Consider the following 24,632-nt stretch of genomic DNA (forward strand, 5'->3'; position numbering starts at 1 on the left):
GTCATCATTTATTCCTTACATAAACACTATTTCTTTTTCACTCTATTAGTCAGACCCTGTGATAAACACTTTTACTCTAATGCATCATTTGACAAATTATACATTTTAAAACTTATATTACAGACTCACCTACATTTACACACATATTCTAATGTGATTGGAAAATGTGCTTATAATTTCTCATTTTGTTTTAGGAAACTATTGGTTAGGTTTAGGTGTTGGTAAAGGGTAAGGATGTCTGTTTTGTTCAACTCTAATTTTGTTTTAGATCAATTTTGGTAAGTTTTATTCATTAAAACTTACATCTAATATTCACTTTTTGTTTTAATGTTTTATTTTATTTTATCCCCAATTTGGAATGCCCAATTCCCACTACTTAGTATGTCCTTGAGGTGGCGCCGTTACTCACCTCAATCCGGGTGGTGGAGGACAAGTCTCAGATGCCTCCACTTCTAAGACTGTCAAGTCGCGCATTTTATCACATGGCTCGCAGAGGCTCATGCTACTCTCCTCGATCCACACACAGCTTACCATGCGCCACAGTGAGAGTGAGAACCCCTAATCGTGACCACGAGGAGGTTACCCAATGTGATTCTACCCTCCCTAGCATCCAGGACAATTTGGTTGCTTAGGGGACCTGGCTGGAGTCACTCAGCATGCCCTGCATTTTAACTCGCGACTCCAGGGCTGGTAGTCCGCGTCAATACTCACTGAGCTACCCTGTCCCCCTCTAATATTCACCTTTAAACCTTGTCTGATTGTGACACAATTTCACTGGGTTTTGGCATCCCCTGCTGGACATTTCACTGGGAAACTGCAGTCAAACGTGTAATGAAGCATGTCATTTTGTTGTGGCAAAAATTGTTGCCATGGTCACAAAATGTTTATAAGATCAGGCTGGAAATGTTGGAAATTCATGCACTCAGTGCACATGGCTTGCCCTACATAGTGGAAGGGGCGGAGTTACCTGTATTATTTGAGAGTGTTGAATTGAGTTTTGCTAACGCACTAAAGCTAGTGCATTTGAAAAGTCACTTCTGTCAGCTGAAAAACAGCAAATCCTTCAGTTTAGATAAAAAACAAAACAGTGTTCTATTAGAGACGATCCTACACTTTGAAAATTCATACTTAGGTGGCCGAGTGCATAGTGTGAGTGCAGAGTATAGTGCGTATTTTGGGACACAGAAAAGCACATGCAGTTTGTTGGTCGGAGAGGACATTTTTTATAATTTATCGTTGGAAAATACATTTAAGGCAAGGCCATTTATTGCAGTTATTGTGTATGTGTATAACTTAAGGCGTTACTTAGTAAATTAGTGGATTGGATGATTTGTAGCTTGATTAAAAGGAAACAGAGTCTGATGTCTGGCTATGAATTTCTTTAATGTTCCCCAGATCAGAGTCACAGCATACAGTGTGTGATAACTTCTAAATGAAGAGAAATATCACCTTATTAATATATTTTAGCTTTAGTTCTTTTCAAAGATCATTTATTAACATTTATTCCTCATCTCAAGTGTGTCTTTTTGATTCTGAACATACTTAATATAGTTTAACAGGGCAACAGGTGTAAATTTGCTTTAGGGCACAATAAAACAAAATTTCTTAGAGGATTAACATGTGCTTCACTTATTCAGGTATCTTTAAACCTCCAGGCATACTGACTGAGATCCTCATTCACTCTCAATTCCATCTTCATTATGCCAATATTTCCTGATTTCAATCACAATTGATGAATTGTTCTAGTTAAGTGTAAAATGTTCCCATAAAGTAATATTTCCCCCAATATTAGATATTTCATGAAATCATAGTACATTTTGATAAGAATTTAATGCTACAATGAGTTTATATCAGCAGAGATACTTCTCATAACTACTATATTTTTCAATGTTTCCTTTGCCTTAATAAAATTTAGAGGTTATTGTCCATCTCCATATCAATGATTATTTTGGAACTTGCACATTATATGTGAAATGGCAGGTTAGTATCAGAAATTGCTAATCATACTTGTGCAGATATTTGATTAGCTGTGATGATTCAAGTGACATTGATATGCAACATGGTCTTCTTATGCTCATATTCAAGAGCAATAAATCATCTTCACCCACAGATTCCAAAACTAAATGAAGCAGCAGAAAGAGAATTGAATCTCTTATGAATGAGATTTGTCAATTTTGCTGGTGGCTGAATTACAACTTGCACCTGTTGTCCTGGTCACAAATTATTTCATATTTCATTCTACCAGAAAAAAAGCAAAGGAAAAAACTAAACAAACCATCAAACAACCAAGTAACTGAATATTTACAAATATTTTCAGTTGGTTTGTTTTTACACTTAAAAATGTACAATTGACTTTAATGGATCCTTCTCTCACTGTACGCCCACTGAAGACCCAATGAATGGCTCATTATGGATGTAGAGTCTTTATTCTGTATGTACCACAACATAACACTCTAGTGGCTGAATGTACAAAAACAAACAAGAAAAATAACAAAGCATCCTAAATTCATCCCTCATTAAATTGGTATTGATTATTAGAACTGAGGCTGTTTTTTGTTTGCAAACTCCTCAGTTTGTTTAAAATGGAGTTCAGTTATACCTACAACCACATAAAGTCCACAGATGGTATGTATCCACAGGTCCAAACTATACTCTCAGACCTCAAAATGAATTTCTTGTAGTAGCTGTTGTTTGTACAGTCTTCCCTCTTGTTTAGTGTTGCTCCACTGGGTTTTTAGTCCATTACTGCAGATGAAGTTCACTATGGCATACTGAAACTCCAGTATGCTCGTTCAGCAATGCAAATAGAGTTTCTTTAAGTTATATTATATTGTGCAGCATAATGGCATTCGTTCTTTCTCCATCGTGATGGTCCTGTGTATGACAAAAAAATATCCCGGATATCTGAGACTTGGTACACTTAAAGCTAAACCGACAGTGAGACACACACAATTCCTGACATGCCCTTATTGTCCCATTACACGTAGCAGTGACAGAAAAGTGAGACTTACAATACCCCTCTCTTTGCTGTGCTTGTCGTAACTCATAAAGTCAGGTTTTCCGTGCAGACAGATGTGTGATATGTTCAAATGTGGGTAAACACATAAAAACTGACCGATAGGCTTCCAGCCTCCTACCATGGAGTTTCAGAACACCATACAAACAATGTTACATGTACAATGTCCTAAAGCTTGATTGTTTTTTCCTGTAGGAATGAGAGAAGGCCAGAGAAAGAGAGAAATAACAACAACGTTTTTACCCAGAGCTGCTCAACACATTTTTCTCTTGTTTCTATAGCTCTCTCTCTCTCTCTCTCTCTATGTCACATACACTCATGTCCTGTTACCATTGCAAAAGACTGTTGACATACAGCTTAATTCACACACTCAAGTTAACAGATGGCTAGAGACACACTGTCTAGAAAAGACACTCGCCATGTGTGTACACACAAAAATACACAAAACACCTCTTATTATACTGGGCCTCCGAATATCAAACAATGGTGTAAAACAATGAGCAAGGACAGAGAGCGAGAGAGAGCGAGAGATGTAAGAAAAATAATTTGTATTTGCTCTTAAAAAATTAGCTGAATAAAAGCTGAATATGTATTGAATAATTCACAGGCCTGTTGAAAGAGATGTAAGAAAAGCTACATGTTCATTTGCTATTTGTGGCATCTGACCATCACAGATAGCTCTGGTACTTCACTAGTACACTATGCTGTATGTACAGTACATCATTAACATGGTCAGTGGTTGAATAAAAACACCTACATATGAATGTTAAAAAGCCTTTGAAAAAATATTGCCATGCTTGCCTTGTCGGGGAAGACAGACTAACAAACTGCACTACAGAGTGGTCAGCCTGAGGAAACAACAATGGGATGTGATCTTTGTAGCCATTTTACGCACGCAAACCAAAGGAAAATAAATAAGCAAATGAGCAATAAGTTCAGTGGGGGTTACCTTCTCAGTGTCCTTCTTGTTGCTTTAAAAATATTTCATGCATTGATCCCACCGGGCAAACCATGTAAATATATATATGTATTTTATCATTCTTTAATATATTTGTCTATATATCTATACATACAAAAATCTTCCTAAGAAACAACACATAGCCAAATCAAATCTGTGTGATAAAACAACATAAAAAGAGCAGAGCGAGAAAGAGCAGGTTGGCACTTTTGTCTTCTGCCAGACATTGTCATTTTCGCTCATTCTCTGTCTCTTGTTACAAGGTATGATTTACTACTTGACAAAAGACTTCAGGTAAAAACAACATATCCAGGTTTTGTCTTCATACAATCCATGTAAAACACAATCCAAGGTAACAGGGCACATTCAGACTCAGTGCTCACAGGATAGAGAAATGATTTGGTAGTGACAGCACTGTAATGAAATAACAAAGAAAACGATGAGAGAAAGTAGATAGAGAGATGATGTCTGCACTCTTTAGCGAGAGAAGAAAAGTGGAAAAGTGTTATAATTTCTTCTCATGACATCAGATCATCTTAGTCAATTATCAACCAGTCATTGCCCCATCTATTCAAGGACACTGTGGACAAAAATCCTGTAAGAGGCCGATGACTTGTCACCACCAGCCAAAGTTTTTCTCACTGTAAGGTTTGTAAACAGAGCTCCTATAGTGTGTACTAACATTTAGCAATTCTCAGATTTTTGTCTGAGAATGCCAACAAGATGTCCTGTGTCTGTAATTTGAGTATTTTAAATTAAGGAGCTCAGAAGGTGGACACAGAGAGAAAACTGGATATGTATGAGAGCTAGTCCTCTCATCCTGGGGGTGGTACTATACACGGGTGGTGGAGTGCGGGTGAGGGAGCGTGTTGTTGTGCCCGGTGGTTGTGGGGAATGTGTTGAAGGCATGCAATGGTTGCATGCCGGTGATGGTACTAGGAATCATGGTGATTGTATTGGGGGTCATGAGCGGCACATCGTCAGGTGCCCGCCTAAGTGCCAACGTGTAGTCAGGTGGGCATGAGGGTCGTAAAATATCATGTGGTCGCAACGGCTCCATGTCATGGTGTGCGTCGTGCTCTGAATGCTTCATTTGCAGGGACATGATCTCCTCCTCCTGGCTGTGTGCTAAGTCATTAGCAGTTACGCCTCGTTGCGGGGACAACCGGTGGCGTCGCATCTCATGCCGTTTATCACGTTTGTAGTAAAGTGCAGCGAAGGCCAAGATGTTTAGGAAAAGGAGTGATGCACCAACTGCTACTGTCACGCTTAGTTCAGTGGAGTAATCCCGGGTGGTGCTTGGGAAGGGTGAAAATCTTGGAGGCTCTGAGCCATCTGGCTCGGTTTCTGAAGGGAAGGTAGGGAAAGGGTGACGTGTTGTACGGGGTCCTGGGCCCTTCCAGTGTGGGGTACGTGTGGTCCCCGGAGGCAGCCGGGTTGTGGTGGAGCTCAGAATCTCGTGGAGGTTGTGGAGGTGAGGAACCAATTCCAGCCAGAAGGCAACCTTGTTTGCTCTGTAGTTATCACGGATGCGAGGCTTAAGGCCGATATGCAGATACTGTTTGTCTTTAGAGTTGAACTTGGTCCAGATCACTTCTTCAAAGCGGTTGGGCTTGGTGTGGATAAACTTGGTGTCCTGAGGAACTGGCAAGTTAGGATCCCTACATAAAAGAACCAAATACAAATCACAAATGAGATCTCTTTGATATTAGTTGTTTCTCCTAGATAACAATGAGATAAAATGGAGAGCGCATTGAGACTTTTGTTTAAAGCCGCATGTACACTGTATGATTTTTCTTCCTTAAGGATTGTTTGACAGATTGTACAATATGATCCTAGAGATCTTGTGAAAAGCCATGTCAAACTATGAGACATTGGGTCTGTTCCAAAACTTAGTGAGCTGCCTTACTGTCTCCTACCTACATACTGTGTCTTCTGTGGCAGCATCCTAACTGAAATGAAGCCTTATAAGAGACTGATTTGGAACAATCTGCATAGGTGACAACTCATTGTATTTGTGACAGAGGAACAACGCAATACTCTGAGCATGAAGTCACAAATCACAATCACATTGTGGGTAAAATAGTCTGTTTTCTATAATATTAAACAATTTGTATTGATACTATTCAGTAATGCATTGATTATAAATATATTTATAATAAAAATGTATCTTGCTTCGTCCTCCATCTTGGATTCATTTTTCACAGTGCATTTGAACTAACCCAGATATCTTATGAGGCAGAATAATTAAGAAATCTGCCTATGTTACAGCCTTCACATCAGGAGCACGGCTATGATGTCTTAAAATGCTGCCTCCGGAGGACGCTCACTAGGTTTAGGAGCAGACCCATTATATCAGAATGTATGAACCACATCATAGTCAAGACTTTAGTCCCAATTGTCCCGATTGACAGCGTCAACTTGGTGTTGTGTCTCATCTGGCTGTCATAGGAGCAGTCGAACTGCAATGATGCAAAATTTCTGATACTGCCAGAACTTTGCCAGAGACTACGTTTCAGAACTTCAGCCATCAGTGAACGTGTCACACTAAGTAATCAAAGATTTTGCTCTATGGAAAGACAAATCTTTTATGATTCCAATTACGATGGCAAATCATGGCCAAAACCATACAGCAGTGTTTCTCAACCTTTTTCTGTCATGGCATAATTTGTACAGAAATGTATATATTTTTTTATCCCATGGCACACCACAATCCCACATAACCATCATCGACTAAACTCCATGTTTTCTGTCTATCTTAGTAAGCATGTTTACTCGTAATGCTTGCTATGCAAAAAACACAAGTCACGTAGATATGCTGTATAATGAGGTCACAGGTGCCAAGAGTGCTAATTGGCTAATAAAAAAATCTTTTTTAATTTGTAGATTTTTTCTTGCAAATTAATTATTGCAATGCCACAGCAAATAAATTGTTTGTCCATGTAATAATTTATTTTGTGTAATTTGATAATTTTCCACAGCACACCTGACAATCTTTCATGACACACAAGTGTTCCACGGCACAGTGGTTGGGAAACACTGCCAAAAAGTGTGAACATGGCTTTAGTCTCCTGTTTCTCAGACTTTTCTCATGAGAAAAAGACTTCAGTTATCACTAATGTCTCCACAGTCGGCAATCAAAGTCAGAGATTTCAATATAAACTCTCTCATTTCTCATCAAATTCTTACAAAACGACATTATCTGGCATATGCTCTCTTCACATTTTGTAGCTCTTTCCTCTTAACGCCTGTCAACAGTTGTCTCATATGAGTCTATTTTGTGTCTCCTAACAAATCTTAGGAAACACATGAGCAGTGCTGTTCTGCCTATTTCGGAACCCTAAGGGAGATCGCATTAGTCGGATGAAGACTGTGCTTTGGTGTTATTGGCGCTCCCAAGACTGCCAGCGCAGCCGAGGAGGTTCGTGCCTTGTGGAGATTTGCTCTTTCATAGCTCAGCAGTCTTTATAGATATCCACTTTGTCTAATCTGCAGGGCAGTTTCTAGGCTTTGGCGAACAAGGCGTCAACCCCCACCCAGCTGGTAGCGCCCTATGTGACGGCCTTGTTCGCCTAAGCCTAGAAACTGCCCTGCACATTAGACAAAGAGTATATCTATAAAAACTGCTGAGCTATGAAAGAGCAACCTCTGAGCATTGAGTTTTCCTCTGGGAAGATATCTTAAGGGAACATATCTCGAAAGGCTGCTTGAATAAATTCAAGTATATTTGAATTAATTTGAATAAATAAAAGTTAACACATGACTCTATACCTTGAAATCTAGACTCTTTTTTTCCATTTAAAAAAACAATAAAAAAAAAAGCATCAGACTACAGAAAAGTACAATTCAAACATTATTTTGTACACTCAGACTTACCCGGTTTTGGCAAAGTTGGTCCAGTAGGTCATGACCACAGCACTAAGCATGACATCATTCTTGGAAAAGTTGCAAGGGAAGAGGTCAGTTGCTCCGATCATGGGCACGCCAAACACATATGGAATCTCGTCCCCATGTGCCGCATCTGCCCATTCAGGTCGTGTCTCTGTTTGGCAGTGGTGATAGAATGTATAGAAGTAGACTGGAGACTGGTACTCCGCATGGAGCTTGGCAGTAGCGACTGCTGGAGCCACCCACTGATGATCAGTGAATAATGCGAGGAGAGTCTTCCGCCGCATTTCGCCATTGTCTCGGTCTGCCCAATCTGTGTACATGAACTTAATCGTCTCCCTCAGGATGTCTTTACCTAGATAAAGACAAGGAGTAATTAGACTGAAAAGCAGACAAGGTAATGGGGTCAGGAGTGAGAGAGAGCAAATACTGCATTTGATTGACAGAGCATTTGGCAATAAATCAAATAAAATCCAGAAAAAGTATGTATTTACAGCGCTTCACTTTTTCCACATTTTATGTTACAGCCTTATTCCAAAATGGATTAAATTCATTATTTTCCTCAAAATTCTACAAACAGTACCCCATAATGACAATGTGAAAGACGTTTGTTTAAAATCTTTGCAAATGTATTAAAAATAAAAAAACGAACATCAAAAAAATCACATGTACAAAAGTATTCACAGCCTTTGCTCAATTCTTTGTTGAAGCACCTTTGGCACCAATTACAGCCTCAAGTCTTTTTGTGTATGATGCTACAAGTTGGCACACCTGTTTTTGGGCAGTTTCTCCCATAATTCTTTGCAGGACCTCTCAAGCTGCATCAGGTTGGATGGGGAGCATCGGTGCACAGCCATTTTCAGATCTCTCCAGAGATGTTCAATCAGGTTCAAGTCTGGGCTCTGGCTGGGCCACTCAAGGACATTCACAGAGTTGTCCCGTAGCCACTCCTTTGTTATCATGTCTGTGTGCTTAGGGTCGTTGTTCCGTTGGAAGATGAACCTTCGCCCCAGTCTGAGGTCCAGAGCGCTCTGGAGCAGGTTTTCATCAAGGATGTCTCTGTACATTGCTGCATTCATCTTTCCCTCGATCCTGACTAGTCTCCCAGTTCCTGCCGCTGAAAAACATCCCCACAGCATGATGCTGCCACCACCACGCTTCACTGTAGGGATGATATTGGCCAGGTGATGAGCGGTGCCTGGTTTCCTCCAGACATGACACTTGCCATTCAGGCCAAAGAGTTACATTTTTGTTTCATCAGACCAGAGAAGTTTGTTTCTCATGGTCTGAGAGTCCTTCAGGTGCCTTTTGGCAAACTCCAGGTGGGCTGTCATGTGCCTTTTACTGAGGAGTGGCTTCCGTCTGGCCACTCTACCACACAGGCCTGATTGGTGGAGTGCTGCAGAGATGGTTGTTCTTCTGGGAGGTTCTCCTCTCTCCACAGAGAAATGCTGGAGCGCTGTCAGAGTGACCATCGGGTTCTTGGTCACCTCCCTGACTAAGGCCCTTCTCCCCCGATCGCTCACTTTGGCCGGGCGGCCAGCTCTAGGAAGAGTCCTGGTGGTTCCAAACTTCTTCCATTTACAGATGCTGGAGGCCACTGTGCTCACTGGGACCTTCAATGCTGCAGAAATGTTTCTGTACCCTTCTCCAAATCTGTGCCTCAATACAATCCTATCTCGGAGGTCTTCAGAAGACTAGGACTTTATGGCTTGTTTGGGCTCTGGCATGCACTGTTAACTGTGGGACCTCATATAGACAGGTGTGTGCCTTTCCAAATCATGTCCAATCAACTGAATTTATCACAGGTGGACTCCAATCAAGTTGTAGAAACATCTCAAGGATGATCAGTGGAAACAGGATGCACCTGAGCTCAATTTTGAGTGTCATGGCAAATGCTGTGAATATTTATGTTATTTTTTTCATTTTCTATTTTTAATAAATTCGCAAAGATTTCAAACAAACTTCTTTCACGGTGTCATTATGGGGTATTGTTTGTAGAATTTTGAGGAAAATAATGAATTGAATCAATTTTGGAAAAGGCTGTAACATAACAAAATGTGGAAAACGTGAAGCGCTGTGAATACTTATATATATATATATAAATTAGTTTAAAAGTTTAGTAGGTTGGATCCCTAGGTTGTTAAGTACCAAAGTCTCCCTGGCTCATATTGAACAGTACAAAACTGCATTCAGGGCACAAATGATGCCTTTTATCGCCCTCTGGTGTAACAAGTTAATAATAGCACATAATCAACAGAAGAAAACAGACTGGTAGGAGCTGGATGTGTAGAAATATAGCAGCATCACTAAGTATTGTTCTTAAATCTCTTTCCTCTGCAAAATGTATAGGTATATAAACTAATATACTAGACAGTACTGTTACACATAATCAGGGTCTCTAATGCATGTTTTCTTTTTTATTCTGTACATACAATTTTTGACCTTGACAAAGCATATGAAATCTCACACAATTTCATATAACGTCTATACATCCATGTTTGTTGGTACAGATCAGCTCACCTTCAGGGTATCCATAAAGGTTGTCCACAAAATTAGAGATGGTATAGTCAAATGCTGCAGCTGAAATCCCCTCTTCACTCTCAGTGCCTCCATCATCCACAAACTTCAGCCCCTCACCTTGATTTACACCGATAAGAAGGTCATAGTTCAAGAACTCCCCCTAGTGTAGAAAGCATGGATGAATTCAATATTTTTGAATAAAAAAACATCTGTCAGAGCAACCAAGTAGTCCTCACTGCAGACTGTAGCGTAAGGACGTAGTGGATTTAATCCACCACAACATAATGGATGTTTTAATGTGCATGTGTGAAACATTCTGAGCTGTGACATACTGGATGTTTTTAATGCAAAATATTTTCTTCAGCGTGCTGTATATCTGCAGTTATGTGTACGTAAAAAGTGAGAGAGTGCAATAATTGTTGCATTTCCTTACACAAATTAAATTATTTTGACATATTATTATAGTAAATAGTACTCACAACTGTTAATCATCATGGGTTTTTTTATTTTAAAGAATATCCTATGTAGGGTTGCAGTGAGTGCTGGAGCCTCTCTTGGGACGAAGGAAGGGAAACACCCTGGACAGGTGGCAAAACAATGCATGTATCCAGTATTTTTATTAAGAACCAAAGTTTGAAGCTGCCAAAAGGATAATAACATTTGTTATATGGATGAATTCAAACATGAAAGTTTATACAGACACAGATGTCTAGCAGTAGTAGTTAGCTACTAGTCTAGTCTGTCGAACAAAGCTGTGAATAACCTAAATGCAATACTGATAACACTAATACTATTTGTGAACAAGTTGTAAAGAGAATGTACTGCAACGCACAGTTGTGAGCATGCACATTAAAAACATCCATTACGTCACAGACATCATCAAGCTACATTGAGGACAGGCTCCAGGGCAAGATCTCACTGGGATCATATCGTACAGTCTGACAAACAATTGTGAAGGAAGGAAAATTAAACATTGTACATGCTGATTTTAACAAATGTCTCAATTCACTCTCTATTTTATCTCATTGCTGTCTAGGAGACACAACTAATATCAAAGTGATCTCATTTGTGATTTGTATTTGGTTCTTTTCTGTAGGGATCCTAACTTGCCAAGTAAGAATACTTACTTACTCTAAGTATAGTTGTAGATATGTTAATGCCATTCTGCATATTAATAGCATTATTTTAGTACTGTCATTTTCATAAAGTACATCTTCAATAGTTAAGGTTTGATTAAGCTTTAACCCTCCTATAGTATTCGGTCATTTCTGACCAATTTCTTTTTTTTTTTTTTTTTTTATGTAATAAAAATGGTTTCCTTTATCTGAGCAGTACAAGACTTGGTGACTATTCCTCCATGTGCCATCTTGAAAATAAATAAATTAATAAATTGACCTTGATTCGAAAAGAAAAGCGACATCTTTGGTATTTTCTGTCAAAATTCACCGACCATTGAAAATGAATGGGAAAGACCAAAATAAATAAATAAATAAATAAAAATAGAGCAATTTTATGATCTGTCAAATACAATCAGCCACAATGCAGAAAACAAACAGACAGTAATTAGAGGGTGAAACTATAAAACATCCTCAGTGCAATACACACACACACACACACACACACACACACACACACACACACACACACACACACACACACACACACACTTGCAAAATATTTTTTTCTATAGATAGTTTATTGTTTTGAAAATGTTTACTCTGATTCTTCTGTTTTATACTCTAATTTCATTTTCAGAATTTTGCAGTTTGTTTCTGTTCCTTGATGTTCATTTTCTTAAAATGTTTATGCATTTATTTTCATTTATTTTGAGTCCCTGGTGTAGCTAGACCCTGGCTGATAGGGCTGAAGCCCCAGATCTTTTGTTAATAGCCCAAATGTTTTTTTGTGATGAGAGAAAAAAAGTAACAGAGCCCTTATTACAGGGACAATCCCCCCAGAGCAACCTGGAGTTAAGTGCCTTGCTCAAGGACACAATGGTGGTGGTTGTGGGGATTGAACCGACAACCTTCTGCTTAACAGTTTAGTGCTTTAGCCCACTACGCCACCACCACTCCACTAATCATTACTGCATTAATCGACAGTGCACACTTTGACTTTTACCTGCTGTTTGTGTTCAAGTTCATCAGACAAATTGTTAAAAATGCCTCGCGTGGGAGCTTTCTATTTTCTCTCACAGGGGTGCAGCTTTTCTGTATCAGAGGTACTGATGTTTTATTATGCAAGTCTTATTTCTAAATACATAATCTATAAGTCTCATTTCAAAACAATCTCATTTGTTTTTAACAATCCACACACCGAGTTGATTTTAATGCATGCACCATTAATCTTGTTCAGTTAGTCGGGAGTCGGTACACGGGAATAAAGAATGTTTATTGCAATGGGATTTCCCTAAACACAACTCAAAATACAGAACAGTGATATTTTATATTATAAAATCTCACATTAAAGTCAAACAAAAATGACAACCTGTAGTCCTATATGCGATCTACCCATGCTGGTTCACATTTCCATGTCATGTGCGTGGAGTTAAACTGCTGGGTTTAAATAGTCTATCTATATTGGCTGTTACTGGCATGACATGATTTTCAAGTCATGTTATTTATATTTTGTTCACCAGATGGCAGCAATCTGCTTCCAATTTATGTCACATTCTCACATTTTCTAAATGTTTATAGAAGTGTAGGTTCTGAATTTTTAATTGTTTGAAAAAAATTAGCTTATTGTATAAGCAAATTAATGGTAAAATTGCGATATTTACATGTAAATAAGATAAAAATAGCATAAAATCCCCCCAAAAATGCATAATTTTATTGTTCATACTTCAGGGAAGAACATTTTTTATCATCATCATCATCATCATCCAAAAAAAGGGTTACATATCTAAACTATTTGGTCAATGACCAAATGACCATGAATACAAAAGGAAGGTGCCATTTTTGAATACTATAGGAGGGTTAAACTAATTCTGTGTTTGAAGTCTTATAAAAACAGTCCTTCAGTTGAAAAAGGTTCAATCCTAATGCTTGTCATGGAAAGTGGTGATTTACCCTGGAAAATCCTTGACAGACTAAGTGGCTGAATTCTAAAACACTGCCTTCACAAATGAAATGTAATCTCACCTGCTGCATGAGGATCTCGGGGTCATCTGGCACAACATCTCCGTCCACCACAGGTCCAAATGCAATGTGGTAGCGGGCCGGCTGGATATCCTGATCCACCAGCTCTCTGAAGTTTTTCCTGCGGAGACAGTCTACCAGGTCCGCGGTCTCCCCGTATGTGCATCCCACTTTTCTGGCCAGAATCTTAGTGTACTTTAAGGGTTGATAATTAATGGACCAACTAGATATGGCTGAACCACTCTGAGCAATGGCTCTCTGAAACAGCCCTGGGTTGGGAGAGAGGGACACCAAGCTGTTAACTACACAAAGAAAACTAAGAAAGATACTAAGAAAATAATCCCAGGTTGTCACGTCTTTGTGTGCTATATTCTTGTTTTAATTCATGTCATGATTTCATGTCTTTCATTTTGAAAAGTTGATCACATCCTTGTTCTTTCAATGCCATGTGGTTTCCTTGTCATGTGACTGTAATGTGACCCTCTTGATTCACCATGTTTATTAGTCCTGTATTTTCATTGGTTTATGTTTATGAGTCTTGTTATCTTGTTATTAGTTCAGTTTCCCCATTGGTTGTCATGTCATGTCCCCTGTCAGTGTATTGATAGCCCTCTTGTCCATTGTCAAGTATGTGTGTGGGAATGTATCGGTGCCTCTTTACTTGCTCATGGGTATTCATAGTCTTAGTTTAATCAAGTTATAGTTCGTGTTTTGTTTTGGATTTATTGTTCTTGGTCTTGCCGGCTATCTATGTTACACAGGTTAAAGCTTTGTGAATCTTAACTGTCTTTGAGCCCTTGGAGTTAATAATCATTGTTTTTCTTTTGATTAGGGAAATTAGTACACAAGCATACAATTTAGTGATTTAAACAGAGAGAAGGGGAGAAGTTCAGATAAGGTTTTTAAGAGTTGTGTGGGCACTACAGCCTCATTTCGGAACATATTTTACGGAAAGTCAAATAGAAATGACATAATGTGAATGGACTGTCCATATTTTTAATTATATATAATAATATAGGATTTCAAGCTCACTAATGTCACCAGTTGTGTTGTATTTTGGTTGGTATTCCAATCAGTTCCTTCTAATAATCCCAGAAAGGCTACAGCATATGTTCATATTTAATATTTCTCGATAATTTATCAGCACAGCTATACAGTGTGAATTACATATGATGGCAGTGTGTAAATGCAGTTTACACATCCATCTCTCTCTGGGAGCTCTACAGACATCCCTTATCCCGTGCAAATTGATAGTAAACATTTCAAACTTTCAGTAATAAGGAATTAAAAGTCAGACATTTGTCTGGAAAACTAATCGTGTCCAAATAGGGCTTTACTTAATATCACCATCTACTGTTGGATGTGTTAAATGCATCCATTCATTCTGACTAGAAACGGGGATAAAACATATCTCTTGAGATAAAAAATGAATGACCAGAAGGTGGGATATCAAAAGAAGTGGCAGGATAATCCCCCTATCCACCCTGTAAATCACACCCTGGAAGTAGCTATGGTTATGGTATCTGTGATGTATATTAAACATATTGTACTTGGTATACACACAGGTAACAGTCATGGTGTGAGTGCATGATAGTTGTGATTTATAAATGGGATAATACTGTCAGCTGGAGTTGCATCAGTGAAAAACACACCAGAAAAAAAACAAATGATTTTTTGGTATTCCTGTTCTTTCTCTTGAAACACAAACTAATGCTCAAACAACAATGTTCACTGATAAAGGTAATACAGTGATAATGCCATTGAAATACAAGCTCTAGCTCTCTCGCTCTCTCTCACCCACTTTAAGAACTAAATGTGTTTCTTCCTTGTACCCTTTCTATAACAAACACTTTACATTTCAATTTTCTTCTTATTCTCAAGTAAAGTGTAGAAACATTACTGAACGGTTCTTCTTTTCCTTGTTCTGTTCTTGTTCTCTCTCTCTCTCTGTTTTTTTTAATTATTGAAGAGCATGTTACCTTTCCCAGAGAAATCAATATGTTGCGATTGTAGCTTTGTCTCTGCCTAACACGACTGCCCTTTTATTCTACACCTTCTGCATTTCTGATCACACACCCTCTACAGTATATATTCACAGATTTTCACAGATAACCTTTAGCAGATATACACATTAAATGAACCAATATAAAGGACACATCTTGCACTTAATCGATTTTTGTCCAATCAATTGGTCATGAGAATGCAAATCATGGTTCACGGCTGTGACGTAGCTAAAGCCTATTGGCTATTTCAAAGGATTTTCTTAAAATAAGTAACCTTATTTTCTTACCCATAAACCTCTGCCTTATTTATTTATCCTTCCTCTTTTTGTTGGGATGGATTCCATACAGGACAATGACGTGGCCTGAGAAGACATGATCTGTGTCTCCAGGGATAAAAGCTGTCATGGCTTACCTGACACGATTGACAGTTGAGAGCCGCAGGAATGATGTTAGGTGAGGATGACAGTGGTGATGAAGATGGTGGGGTGAAGGTGGACTTTTGAACATGAATCCAAAGAACAGAGTTAGATAGGACAGTGAGATGCTTTGTGAGGTAATTATAAACACGCACCATACATGCACCATTAACAATGAAAAGGAAGCCTCTGCAAAGACAATATTAGTCTGTTAATGCATTAAGCACACACCCACACATGCATCATTCTTACCCTCAGAGTGGTGAGACAGGATGAGTAGGTTGACACAGGATGCTCCTGCCCCAGAGCCAAAGATAGTGATCCGCTCAGGGTCGCCACCGAAGTGTCCAATGTTCTCAGTCAGCCAGCGCAGTGCCTGGATTTGATCCAACAGGCCATAGTTTCCTTTAGCAGACTGATCTCCTGTGCTAAGGAAACCTGTAGTTGAGAATAGCAGAAAGGGAGGGAAGGTGGAAGAAAAATGTAGGGTAGAGAAGTGGATGGTGGGGAAGGAGTAAAATAAAAATAAAGGGAGACAGACAGTTTACATATTATTGTAATAAGTGCATCTAAGCAAATGTTTAGCAGTCTAAACAATACATGTGATGTAGATGATTCTAGTCCCTATTTAGGGGCTTCTGATTCACAATCTGACCCCCTTATAGCAATGTAATAGCTTGTAATACCAAAATGCATTCAGTTCATGGCATTCAGGTTAGGGTTAGGATTAGTTTTAGTCAGACAAACAGGGTTCAAACCTGCAATTTCTTGCATCTAGAAATATACTTCTTGACCAACACATCTCTCAGAAGCAAGAGGGCTGAGCCCTAAGGCTGATATCTGAATCGCCTCTGGTCTGAGCAATAAATTAATCTATAAAACAGAAGTGAATTTCTTGACACTGAAAGTGGAATGCATGCATGTTAGAGAAGAGAAAAAGAGAGAAAGGAAAAGACTGATAAAATACGAGCACATCCAAGGGCTGCCAAGTTCCCACCAAACAACTTAAATAATGTCTTGAAATGTCTTAATAATGTCTTGCTGTCCTTATGGAGTACAACCTTTAGATTTCCGTGTCCACGCACAGCAACTGGAACATAAAATCCATCATCTGAACTACAGTCTAAAGACAGCTTTATAAATCACAGGTCTGCAACATACTGTACGTATAGAATAATATAGTATAATAATATAGAATAAAAGCAGTTAGAATAGAGGTGAGAGTTGGTATGAGAAAGATACGAAGAAGAGAAATAGTTGGGCGAGTCAGAGTATGAATGAGGGGGTGATCTAATTTGTAAAAACTGTTTCATCTGCCTCCAAGTCACAGGAACTCTACTGATCAAAGTCTGAAACGCATGCACAGACGCATGCACACACACACACACACACACACACACACACACACACACACACACACACACACACACACACACACACACACACACACACACACACACACACACACACACAGAGAGAGAGAGAGAGAGAGAGAAGAGAGAGACGCATATGTAACGGGAGCCAGCTGGTAGATAGCTGTGCAGTGTGTAAACCTCACTCTCCTGACCTCAAGAGGTGCTCTAGCGACTGACGCTAGAGGCTGTAGCATTTAGCCTCCTTGTTAGAGCACCCACCTCCCATGCCGGAGACCCAGGTTCGAGTCCCGTTCGGAGCGGGGCGAGTAGGACCGGTTACATTGGTGCCGTGACCCGGATGGGAGTGAGGATTAGGGGGGTGAGTGTAACGGGAGCCAGCTGGTAGATAGCTGTGCAGTGTGTAAACCTCACTCTCCTGACCTCAAGAGGTGCTCTAGCGACTGACGCTAGAGCACCCGCCTCCCATGCCGGAGACCCAGGTTTGAGTCCCGTTCGGAGCGGGGCGAGTAGGACCGGTTACACATATGATAACATCTCCAGAGCGCATGCAGAAATACTCCAACGGAAATAAAATGCCTGAATCCAAACTGCCTAGTGTTTTTACTCCAACGAATATTTCTCATGCTAGGTTTGTTTTTTTAAAGTCAGTTTCTGTATATGCACAAACTATATATCATACTATTTGGGGTTACAATGGAACCTCCCATTAAACAGCAAATTATAGGCTGTTAAACGAACTGTATTGGCTACACTAAAATTATAATGAAACAAAAAATGAAGCTGCAGAAATATGAAAGGTAATACAAAAAATTAAATAAAGCATTGTTTTGGGGAACAAACATTGTGATAAATACATTTGATACATTTATAAGATTAAAAACACGTTTTAAACCTGCCTCGATAAAAGTGTGCCAACATGTCCTGATCTGACTTTGATGAATACCTTGTCCTGAGAACATAGTTAAAAAATATAAGTTTGGTTTTGTTGGGTTCACTTGTTTACCCAACCGCTAAACCAAAAATATGATGACACTGAAGTTTTAGTTTGGCAAATAGAATTAATAAAAACATTTTAATTTCAGAGGGTTTGAACTAGGTGTTTGAAATCAACAAAAAAACATCAGAAATTGGACCTTTAACACAAAACTTTATAGTTACTTACTAAGAAACTAGACCCAGTCTCCACTATATAAAACTCACAAAGGTTCTCCTTTACTGTCGTCATCTAGGACCTTTCTTCTGGATTTCTGTGAACTATCATGACAGTGCCTGAATTATGAAGTACTGTTTGACATTTTGAGGTTGTTGTGAGATATGTGAGGTAAGATTATGGTTGTGGTGGGACAGTTAACAACACAGAATTGTCTATCGTGGAGTTCTGAACCTGACAGTATGACAGCTGTGATTCAACATGATCCTCCATCAGTATGCATACAATGATCGTGAATCATACAGATCAACACACAGACACACACTTGCAGACAAATAAATACTTTCACAAAATTACCCAAGCACAATAAAACATTTTCCCATAGGAAAGACAACAAAAAAGAGAACTCTTTAAAGGGATAGTTCACCCCAAAATTGAAATTCTCTCATAATTTACTCACCCTCATTCCATCCCAGATGTGTATGACTTTCTTTCTTCAGCAGAACACAAATTAAGATTTTAAAAGAATATTTCAGCTCCGTAGGTCCACACAAGTGAATGGTGACCAGAAATTGGAATTTCCATTTATCACATAAAGGCAGCATAAAATTAATCCATACGACTCAGTGGTTAAATCCATGTCTTCATAAGCGATATGATGATATGAAGATAAAAAAGGGGTGAACAGTGAAAGAAGTGATTTATAGTAAAAAAAAGGACTTCAATATCAATCTTTTTCTCACCCACATTTATCACATCGCTTCTGTAGATAAGGATTTAACCACTGAAGTTGTATGGATTACCTTTATGCTGTTTTTATGTGATTTTTGGAGATTGAATGATCTGGTCACCATTCACTTGCATTGTATGGACCTACAGAGCTGAAATATTCTTCTAAAATCTTAATTTGTGTTCTGCTGAAGAAAGAAAGTCATACACATCTGGGATGGCATGAGGGTGAGTAAATGATGAGAGAATTTTCATTTTTGGGTGAACTATCCCTTTAATATCTCAGTTATTTCTTCTAGACTAAATAGAGAGCAACTGGAGAGCTTAAGCCAATATCTAAAATCTATTAAGGAGACATATTGGCACTTAAATGAATCATAAGTAAGAACTAAATTAAGATTCTTGAACTCTGAAGAACAACCTCCGAGCAATTAAACTTTCCTCTGAGTCTGTATAGTGAGACAACACAGAGAGATGTTTCCCTTTCAGAACCGATCTTAAGAAAGAGAAGCTGTCACGGTCTGGGTCCAACATCAACAGCTAATGCATATCACAGAGTAAATCTGGAGTTATATGTAAACTATACAAGCTTGCACAATGTGTTTTACAAACTTTAGTCACGCACACACTAAATGTACAACATAAATGTGTTCAAGTTTGAAAGTTTCTAATTCTTTTCTCTTTCAAAAATTTGCAGCAATTTTTCAAATCAATTTCAGTTAATTAAGTGTATTAGCCCAAAACACCGTTAGAGTTCTGATAGGATTCAGTCCAAATTCACATACAGAATTCAGTGAAATATTTGTATTATCCCTCAAAGGGCATCAAAATAGGCCATGAAAAATCATCACATCAAAGAGTGTCAGTTGCGGAAATGAGATTATCTGCGGCTGTTAAGATATATTTCATCACCTTTAGTAGATCTCTCCAAGCACGTAAATTATTTGCCAGTACAAAACAACTTGCTCAAGCATGCTTGTTGGCCTTAAAGCTTCCCTGTGAACCTTAAAATAACAAAATTAAATCGTTTTTTTGTCCTGAGCTTTGTGAGCAGCTATTAAAAGCGGCACAGTCATTACTGAGATTTCACCTCCTAACATCTTCAGCTTTAGATTTATCTTCATTATCGTTATATCTTGGCTCTATCAACCACATTATCCTGGTTAAAAGTCTGTATGTGTGCACTGCAGCCAGTATGTAAATTACTCTGTAAAATTGACTCTAAAAGAATCCTCAGCAGAAATTTTGGACCTGGAAATGATGTGGTTTCATGTGAGTCTGTGCCCACTTTTCTGATTAGCTTCTGTGCGTGTGTAGGTGTGCGAATGACCTGTTAAATGGCATTCAAGACCTTAGGTGACATTTTCTATAATGACTTTAAAGAGATAATTTGTATCTACAGCAAAACCAATTATTTTAGATATGATCATAATGTTAAAATATACCTTTCCTGAAATTTGACACTTGTGGATCCATTTTTAAATGACACCTAAATTGGAATGTATGGTGGCCCAGGCGTGCACAACACAACCAAATAAACTAAGCAAATAAAAGCTGAAAACACAACGGAAATAAGCCACAACCTAACAGAAAAGTCACATCGCAACAGAAATAAGCAACAACAACCCAATTAAATTAAGCCACAACACAACAAAAGCTGTATTTTGTATAAGTCATGTGGAGGTCTGACTCTTTGTGTGCGAGACCATGAGACTGTGCTTGGAAGAAGGGGGTGGAAGTTGAAGGGAGAGTACAGGCAGTACAATACATTTTTGCCACTTCGAGGATTGATGGTGAGTATGTTTTTGATTGCAAATTGATACTTTATGTGATACTTTAAATTGATATGTTGTGCTGTGGCTTTTCTGTTGTGTTGTGGCTTATTTTTGTTGTGCTGTGGCTTTTCCGTTTTGCTGTGGCTTTATTTTGTTTTGTTGGGGTTTATTTCCATTTCTGATTTCAGCTTTTATTTGCTTTGCTAATTTGGTTGTGTTGTGTATCTCTGGGCTACCATAGGATTTTGGAAAAGAGAAAAGGTCGAGCAAATATTTAAGCATATGAATTGAAAGGGAAGCTAGCTGACCTGCTGACTATGAATCGACACTCTTACCATGCTTGCCTCCAATGTGGCTCATGAGTTGGCTGATCCTGTTCATGGGTGTGTGTGAGTTGAAATGGTGATATTAATGCCAATGTGCACACAATGTACAAAGAAGGTCATAATATTAATATAAAAACGATGAAAGCGCCAATTTTCATGTCATATAATGCTGAGTGAGCTAATACTTATAATTCATTTTGCACCGATAGTTTTCATTTGCACACACAGTCTGCGTTGTTTTAGCACCCAATTCATTAAAGGAATTATACAGATGAGGTAATGGCACAGATGCGCACACACAATCTGTGCTGAATGCAATTTTCACGGTGCAATTCCTGATCCTGCATCAGTTCTGAGTGATAGGTTACAGAAGATGCAGCAAAACAAACAAACAAATCTATTTATAATAAACGTCATGGTTACTGTTGTAACCTCCGTTCCCCGAAGGAAGGAACGAGACGTTGTGTCAAATGAAGTGACACAAGGGGTCTTCCTGGGACAGCAAACATACCTCTGAACCTGAAAAAAGGCCAATGTCAAGGTGGCAGACAGAATTTGGATGCCCTGCCCCGGACATATGGGTATAAAGGGAAACGGGTCAGCGTGTGCCAGTCAGGATTTTGCACTGAGTAGCCGAAAACGTCTCGTTCCTTCCCTCGGGGAACGAAGGTTACATCAGTAACCATGATGTTCCCCTTCTGTCACTCACTCGATGTTGTGTCGAATGAAGTGACACAAGGGATCCCATATAAAAACGCCATGCACTGACCGTGTTCCATGAACTGCCGAGACAGGTGCAAGCAGGCTACTGCGTGCTACTGCGGCACTTAGCCCTCCCCAATGCCCCCAAAGGGTCGCCGTGCTTTTCCCCCTGAAAGAATAGGACTGGGAAAGACCGCCTTCCCCGACGCATTTCATAGCGTTAAGATCCTACGTGAGAGACATTGTGAGAGAAAAGGAGCGGCTGCCGGGCTTGCTCCCATGCTAGTCATTCCCCCCTCAGGCTGCGGAGAACCTAAGGTCTGTATGATAATCAAGTCTTGCTTACCTAGGGACTTGCCATCTACTGCGACGTGGTGGGCTGCGATAGCAGCTACATACACCTTCAAGGTGGAGGGGGACAGCCTCCGTAACTGCATCCAGGGAGTCCTAGACCACGAGGGTGGCCATCGCCCACCCGAGTGCCTGCGCTGTGACCTTCATGGCTCTGAGAGCGAGGTTGGTTGCACTCGCTGCAAATTCTGTCTGCCAACTTGACATTGGACTTTTCTCAGGTTCAGAGGTACGTTTGGCATCCCAGGAAGACCCCTTGTGTCACTTCATTCGACACAACCTCGAGTGAGTGACAGAAGGGGAACCTAATTTACATATTAAAGAGGCATGTTTGTTCTGAAAATAATGACAATGACATAATTTAAATACTTTGCACAGTACTTTCTTTTCAGCACATTTAGCACCTGGTTAAACTGGAGTGTGGGTGTTTAGTAAAGAAAGCACGGGTGTATGTATTGAAACATGCAAAAATCGCACAGTGTTGGAAAAGTTATTCAAAAAAGCAATCCGCTTTTACTTTTTTTACCGATTACTTACTTACAAGTATTCACATTACTAATTACTTTTAAGTTACTTTCTGAAACACTTTTCACTGGAAAATGTTAGTTTTTCCACTCAACAAGTTGAGATTTCCTCCTCATGCATTGGCACATATGAACATAACTCAAATTTAAAATCTATTATCATAAATAATATTTTAGAAATAAGTGTACCTCAAGTAATATACTTAAATGTAATTACCCTAAATGAAAGTCAGAAATTGTAATCTGATTACAAGAATTTAAATTGTAATTCATTACTTTACTTTTTGACTTAAAAGAAATTAGATTACAGTAACACCCAAAACTGCACCTGAATTACTTCCATACAAATGTCCATTATTAATCTGTACACATGTACATGTACAGTATATGTCAGCAGTAATATATTCTTACTTTTTAAATAAATGAATACTTGGTGATGTCACTGTGAGTTAGTGGATGTTTCTGAAAGTGTGAACGTGTGGTTGCTCACAGTTCTCACTGGTGTGATTCCCACTGTGCTTGCAGGAACAAGACACGCACACATTAGTGACAACTAAACACACGAAATCACAGATGTAGGGGATAGACACATGAGACTGCTACAGAAAATGTTTACTGGACACAGGCAAAGAGATGCGTGCATGGATCAGTATAATTGTTTTGTTGGAACTAAACCGGGATTGAAAACAAAATATTGGCGTGGGAACCCCTGTTTTGCTCTCTTTCTTTTATTTCTATCTCTCTCCCTCCTTCTTTCATTTACTCTCATTTGCTGTGCCCTCACACACTCGACTGGACCTCCTGCCCAGGGTAATGAGGGGTGAAATAGGGGTGATAACGGGCATTTGTAGCCCGACACTGCATGATGGAACACAGAACACCCACACAAACACACCTAGACATGTACACTAAATGCCAGTGGGGCAGACACAGTGTGCGCGCAGTATCAGTGCTTTATAAATGAGTGAAGAGATAATTCATTTACACACAAAGCATTGCAGATAAAAAAACAACACTTAATTAAGCCCAATCTGCCAGGCTCACACAGCTCAGGAACAGATGTGCTCACTGTTGAAGTGATCTGAGTACCATCGCTCTGTTTGTCTCTAAATTTACGTACTCCAGCTCATACTCACACTGCTGGTGCCTTACGCCTCCTCCGGGTTCGTCTTGAGACGCCTCCTTTCCCACTTTTGCTATAAACATTCATGAATTCATAATTCGCTTCTTAACATCTGATGGGCCAGACAGACTGTTCTAGCCTCAGTTGCAATTATCTGCCAAGAATCACTTGAAAATATCAAAGCTAGACTGAAATGACAATTTTGTGACTAAGTAAATCCAACAATAAAAATAAAAAATATATAATTTTGAGATCAGAGGACTCTGTGGGTGTAATTGGAGATGGTTAATTATTAGTAATTAACAAGCTTGTTCTTTTGTGTTTAACAGATGGCAGTTGAACTATAAATACCATCGCTTAACATCATGATTCTGTCTTTCTGTAACTCCTCTTAACTTTTGTGCATTACTGTCACATTTTGTGCAGCAATGCGTCAGATTGACCCCATATAACTGCCTCCCGAGAGTGTCCGGATGGCATCATGCTTCAATGGCTGCATTACTTCCTGTGATCCCATGCTGTGTTTTGTCTCTCAGCTCTGAACATTTCCACCTCATTCTCTCCTCTTTCCCGGCACTCAGACCAGCAGTGGCTCAAACCCTCAAACTAAAACTTTTCCTCTTTTCTCTCCCTTG

The 24,632-nt window shown here is 39.2% G+C and overlaps 1 protein-coding gene across 3 annotated transcripts in view; it reads right to left on the reverse strand.

The window, feature by feature from the left end:
- Positions 1-1,371: 1,371 nt before the first annotated feature.
- Positions 1,372-24,632, reverse strand: part of LOC127623700 (neuroligin-2-like) — a 275,308-nt gene continuing 252,047 nt past the window's right edge. For all 3 annotated transcript variants that reach the window (XM_052098278.1, XM_052098198.1, XM_052098359.1), the window contains 5 exons: positions 16,194-16,379; positions 13,526-13,791; positions 10,386-10,545; positions 7,851-8,217; positions 1,372-5,635 (listed from right to left, as the gene is read on the reverse strand). In XM_052098278.1, the coding sequence (XP_051954238.1) occupies positions 4,807-5,635; positions 7,851-8,217; positions 10,386-10,545; positions 13,526-13,791; positions 16,194-16,379 (1,808 nt within the window). In that variant the 3' untranslated portion in view covers positions 1,372-4,806. The remainder of the gene's footprint in view (positions 5,636-7,850; positions 8,218-10,385; positions 10,546-13,525; positions 13,792-16,193; positions 16,380-24,632) is intronic.

This window comes from Xyrauchen texanus, chromosome 1 (genome assembly GCF_025860055.1).
Source record: "Xyrauchen texanus isolate HMW12.3.18 chromosome 1, RBS_HiC_50CHRs, whole genome shotgun sequence".
Classification (NCBI taxonomy): domain Eukaryota; kingdom Metazoa; phylum Chordata; class Actinopteri; order Cypriniformes; family Catostomidae; genus Xyrauchen; species Xyrauchen texanus.